At 41.5% G+C, this 6,160-nt stretch overlaps 1 protein-coding gene across 1 annotated transcript in view; it reads left to right on the top strand.

Moving 5' to 3' along the window:
- Nucleotides 1-2,118: 2,118 nt before the first annotated feature.
- Nucleotides 2,119-6,160, top strand: part of slc1a3a (solute carrier family 1 member 3a) — an 18,416-nt gene continuing 14,374 nt past the window's right edge. Inside the window, exons 1-3 of the mRNA XM_076998678.1 lie at nt 2,119-2,345; nt 4,090-4,346; nt 5,394-5,531. Coding sequence (XP_076854793.1) covers nt 4,178-4,346; nt 5,394-5,531 — 307 coding nt within the window. The 5' untranslated portion in view covers nt 2,119-2,345; nt 4,090-4,177. The remainder of the gene's footprint in view (nt 2,346-4,089; nt 4,347-5,393; nt 5,532-6,160) is intronic.

Below are 6,160 nucleotides of genomic sequence, written 5' to 3'. Positions count from 1 at the left end.
ACAACTCAGAGTTCAGGGTTAAGTTTAGAGTTTGTTAAACCCGCTTTCTGGAATACCCCCCTGGTCACAACACAAGCACAAACACACACACTAACTAAAAACACACACACACACAAACCCACAACACAAGCACAAACACAAACACTAGCTAAAAACATACACACACTCACAACACAAGCACAAACACACACACTAGCTAAAAACATACACACACTCACAACACAAACAATAATAACAACAATAGAAATAATAAACAGTATTAATTGAAGCTAACAAGCTTTTAAGACAATTACAATATTTAGTTATATTAAATTAGATATCTAGTTAATTTATGAACATGTTTAGCAAAATACACTATGTAGGGGTTGGTGTGTGTAGGAAGTGGTGTGTGTGTGTGTGTGTGTGTGGTACACTATATTGTCAAAAGTATTCACTCACCTTTCCTGACTCACATATAAGCTCAAGTGACATCCCATTCCTAATCCATAGGGTTCAATGTGACGTTGGTCCATCCTTTGCAGCTAAAACAGCTTCAACGCTTCTGGGACAGCTGTCCACCAGATTTAGGAGTGTGTTAATGTGGAATTGTGAAGCCCATTTGTGAGATCACATACTGATGTTGGACGAGAAGGTCTATCTCTCTGTGTCCGCTCTAATTAATCTTCAAGGTGATCTATCGGGTTGAGGTCAGGAAGTTGGGAGCATGGAATTGTCCACAATGTCATGGTATGCTGAAGCATTCAGAGTTCCTTTCACTGCAACTGAAAAACTGAAAAACAATCCCACATCATAACCCCCCTCCGCCAAACTTTACACTTGCACAATGCAGTCAGACAAGTACTGTCCTCCTGGCAATTGCCAAACCCAGACTCATCTATCAGACTGCCAGATGGAGAAGTGTGATTTGTCAGTCCAGAGAAGGTGCCTCCACTGCTCTAGAGTCCAGTGACGGTGTGTTTTACATCACTGCATCTGACACTTTGCATTGCACTTGGTGATGTATGGCTTGGATGCAGCTGCTCGATCATGGAAAGCCATTACATAAAGCTCTCTGCACACTGTTCTTGAGCTAATCTGAAGGCCACATGAAGTTTGGATGTCTGTAGTGATTGACTCTGCAGAAAGTTGGCGACCTCTTCACACTATGCACTTCAGCATCTGCTGACCCTGCTCCATCAGTTTATGTGGCCTATCACTTTGTGTGTGAATGTGTGTCTAGGGTTTGCTGTTTGAAGGGTTGGCTTAGATATGTAAAGTAGGAATGAAGAGCTTGTCATTCAGGCAATGACAAGTTGATACATGTATTTTGCAGAAAGGATTGCCCTGCTCCGAGAAAGACTTGTACTCACTGAACCTGTCCTTGATCAGCATTTGTTTCTGTGTGAATCTTGGACAGTCAGGAAATACCTGCCACCTCTTTCTTTCTCTTTAGGGCCTGATAACATTATTTACTGTGTTCTTTACTTCATAATCCCAATTTCCCAATAATTTAATCCCAATAAATAAATCCCAGCTGTTCACTTGTGTATGAGGACTCACTCCAGGGTCAACCCTAACACTAACCCTAGAGTTACTTCATAACGTTAACTCTCATAACTCCATAATTCTAATCCTAACAACCCTAACCATAACAGCCCTAACCGTAACCCTAATCTTCATAGCCCTAATCCTCATAACCCTAATCTTCATAGCCCTAATTCAACCCTAATCCTAACCCTCATAAACCTAACAACCATAACCCTAATCTTCATAGCCCCAACAACCCTAACTATAAATTGTAAAGATCCTAACATTGTATTCTACCACAAACATTAGGCTCACAAATCTATCAGATAGAAGGCAAAGTATTAAATTCTAGGTTGTTCTGCCAGGCATAGTTCAGATATATTTCAGTGGTCAGAATGTGAATGCATGTACAATCTCTCTCTCACACACACACACACACACACACACACACACACACACACACACACACACACACGTGTTGTTTTAAAAAGACTTTTTAAAAGACCCTCCTCTGCGGTGAGTTGGCATGTAGTCTCCTCCCCCTTTTCACTCTCCCTCTTTCTTTTTCTCTCTTTCTCTCCCTCTGAATTTCAGTGTTTACCACTTCCTCTACGTTTCTCTTCACTCTGTGATTGGGTCTGCTCTCCCTTCAGACTCACACCCACCATACACTACTCCCTCCCTTCTTTTTCTTCAACTCTCCCTCATGCTTTCTCTCTCCCCTCTCTCTCTCTCTCTCTCTCTCTCTCTCTCTCTCTTTCTCTCTCACTGAACAGTCACACAGTCTCTCCAGTCTCCTCCAAACTCCAGGCAGGACGAAGTCACACTGCCCTTCCACTGTGAGTATTTTTGTTGCTTTGGTGCTGTCTAGTTTCTCAATGGAGAATTGTTTAATGCTCACTGTGACCATGTGAGTCCTGTGTGTGCAAGTAGCCGCTATGTTGTTTTCTGGAAATGGTTCTAGCACACGTGGAGTGAGGGGTAAATGAAGAAGAAGTATTTGGTAACTGCTGTGTTTAGGTCCTGAGAGACTGTTGATATCAGAAAGCTGCTTTGTGTCTCAGAAACTTTTTCTAGAGTCTCTCTAAGCCGCACAGTCCTGGGGGCAGCAGATTGTGTGGTGTTACACTCAATAAACACATTATCCAGGGAGGGGATTGGCTAGAGGAACCTCTCAGTTTACTAAATAACTGAAGCCAGAAGGGTTGGCCCTGACTTAATACTCACATGTGACGTTTTAACCTTGTATTATGTAAAGGGCTTCATATAGCCAGCTTCATACAGTCAGCATCATCACAACTCCCCCCCCCCCATTTTTACATACTTTCTTGTATTTGTGCTGTACACTTTACACCTTACCACATATTAATGGGAATGTTCAGGTTCATGGCTTTTTGGCTCAAGTTGAAGAATTTACCTTTACCGAAATGTTTATACAGACTTTCTAAGTATACATTTATGTTACATTATATTTGCAAGATTGTGCTAATGTTATGTTTACTATCTTTAAGCACTTCATTATGCTTCTATTGAAAATTTGACTTCATTTTCCTAGACTTGTGGGGTCTTTCTCCTGGGCATAAATATATTTGCAGCACATGTTGGTTCCTGCTCACAGACCATAGTGTGCAGTGTCACTCAGTGTTCACTTACTGTGACAGTCACTTAGGAAAGCTGGAGATGTTCTGTATGATCTGATACACCGTTTGCATGGTATTTGTGAGGGGCCCCCCTCTGGAGACATCTCGCCCCCTCTGGAGACACCTTGCTATGCTCACTGTAGAGCAACTTACATGGGCTTTACTTTATCCCACAGTAGAGCAGTTCAGAGGGGCTTTTTTGTAGCTCACAGTAGAGCAGCTCACAGGGGCTTTATTCTAGCTCACAGTAGAGTGTTTCAGTGGGGCTCTATTGAAATGATCCACTTTACAGCTAGTCTACAGTAGAGTGGTTAACTTTACAGCTAATCTACAGTAGAGTGGTTAAGTTTACAGCTAGACTACTGTAGAGCAGCTCACAGGGGCTTTACTGCTTGCCAAGGTGAGTGCAAAGGGCTACACATTTTGGTATAAACATTTACTGATTTAAATGGTTACATTTGCTTATTTGAAAATCAGGTTTACATGTTTATATGCATCACTTATGCAAATATATTAAGTTATGATTTAACTTTCATTAAAATTTCAAAAGTTCTTAGGTCATGTTTGTTTATTGAATTTAAGTTCAAAGTTTTAAGGCAGTAAGCTTATCCATCTTGTCTGTATGCTGAGGCCACAAACTACACACAACAAACTTCACACAACAAATTTCACACAACAAACTACACACAACAAAGCACTTACAAAAAACTACAGACAACAAACCACAGACAACAAACTACAATGTGTTGACGTTAGTTATGGAGCTGGATTAGAACAATATCAATATAATCAATATGATCAATAAAATCAATATATTTCATTATTTAGGGTTAAATATGTAAATGTTCACTGATTGCAATGTATGCTGTTTTGAACATTACCTGATATATATAGTAAATACGTAGTAATATAATGCAGAAAATAACTGTGACTTTATGTTCAGTCTTGCAGATTTGTTCAGAGGGAGCTCGGTGTTAAAGCTGTCTGCAGGTGTTGAGTAGGCAGTGTGAGAACTGGCGCCCTCTGCAGGTATGACTCAGAGTAACGGCGAGACGCAGCAGTCACGTGGGCGTGTGCGACAGCTACGGGACCGCATCACTGAACGATCACTCCGCATGCGCAACGTCAACCGCCGCGATGTCCGATCCTTCTTCACAAAGAATGCCTTCGTCATCCTCACTGTCGCTGCAGTCATCATCGGTCAGTGTGTGTGTTCAGGTGTACGGGTGTGTGTTAGGTTATCATATTGTGAACTGTGATTTTTACCCCAATCGGAATTTGTTCTCTGCATTTGTTCTCACCCGTCTGTGCAGTGAGAACACTAGTGATCACTAGGGGGCTGTGGTGCACACGTGCCCAGACTGGTGGGCAGCCCTAACCTGGCGCCCGGGGAGCAGTTGGGGTTAAGTGCCTTGCTCAAGGGCACTTCAGACATGGCCTGTGTCCTGGGAATCAAACCCAAGACCATCCAGTGACAAGACCGGTTCCCTAACCACAAGACCAGTGTGTGCACATATGTATATATAGAGAATACCCTACAGTATCAGAGTATACCTTAATGAACTCATACATAACACTAGGTTTCAGACAATACCCTAATGAACTTTATCATAACACTAGGGTTCAGGGTATACCCTGATTAACTCATACACAACACTATGTTGTAAATAACTAACTATGAAATCATAGTTTACTTGAGTTATAATGAACTCAGATCTCAGATCAGATTTTTGCTTAATGAAATCTTAATTAATGCATAGTGAATTCAGTGCTTATTAAATACATTAAAATTTCACACTTCACACCCACTGACTGCCTCTCACACTCCAATAGTACAAATGTAACTGTATGTAACACCACATATGTAACTATATCTAATACCACAGGTGTAACTGTATGTAACACCACAGGTATAACTGTATCTAATACCACAGGTATAACTGTATGTAACACCACAGGTGTAACTATATCTAACACCACAGCCGTAACTGTATGTAACACCACAGGTGTAACTATATCTAATACCACAGTGTAACTGTATGTAACACCACAGTGTAACTGTATGTAACACCACAGGTGTAACTGTATGTAACACCACAGGTGTAACTGTATGTAACACCACAGCCGTAACTATGTAACACCACAGCCGTAACTGTATGTAACACCACAGGTGTAACTATATCTAATACCACAGTGTACCTGTATGTAACACCACAGGTGTAACTGGGCTTGTACTGTGTGCTGCAGGTATCGTTCTGGGCTTTGCCCTGCGGCCTTTTAAGATGTCCTACCGTGAGGTGAAGTACTTCTCATTTCCTGGGGAGCTACTGATGCGGCTGCTGCAGATGCTAGTGCTCCCCCTGCTGGTATCCAGTTTAATTACAGGTACATGATACCACTGGGCACAGAGTACATACACACAACACAGCACCATACAACACAACACATACACATACAATACAGCACAGTACAACACAACATACAATGCAGCAGACAATACAATACAACACACACAATACAGCACCATACAACACAACACACAATACAACATGTAACATAGCACACAATACAATGCAACAGTACAGCACAGTACAACACACAGAACAGCACAATGCACAATATGGCACAATACAACACTACACACAATACCACACAACACAAAACAACACAATATACAATATACAACACAGCCCAAGACACTATACAAAACACTATACAACAGTGTATACACAGAACCAATACACCACAGAACACACCACAGGACAGCTCAACACATAAATGCATTACGCAGTACCACACAAGACATCAGGATATAAAACCACACCACACACACGCACACCACACAACACCACACCACACACACAGAATACTTAAGTTGCTACTTGTCAAAAGCATGCATTACACTTTAAATTCATGCACTCTGGGGGGGATGTCTTTGCATTTCCGGTGGTGTTTTTTCTGTTTTGGTGGTGTTTTTGCTGGACATGTGGAGTTTTTGCTATGAGTGGTGTTTT

Source organism: Brachyhypopomus gauderio, chromosome 3 (assembly GCF_052324685.1).
Source record: "Brachyhypopomus gauderio isolate BG-103 chromosome 3, BGAUD_0.2, whole genome shotgun sequence".
NCBI classification, from domain to species: domain Eukaryota; kingdom Metazoa; phylum Chordata; class Actinopteri; order Gymnotiformes; family Hypopomidae; genus Brachyhypopomus; species Brachyhypopomus gauderio.
This window is presented reverse-complemented; position numbering and strand designations above follow the sequence as displayed.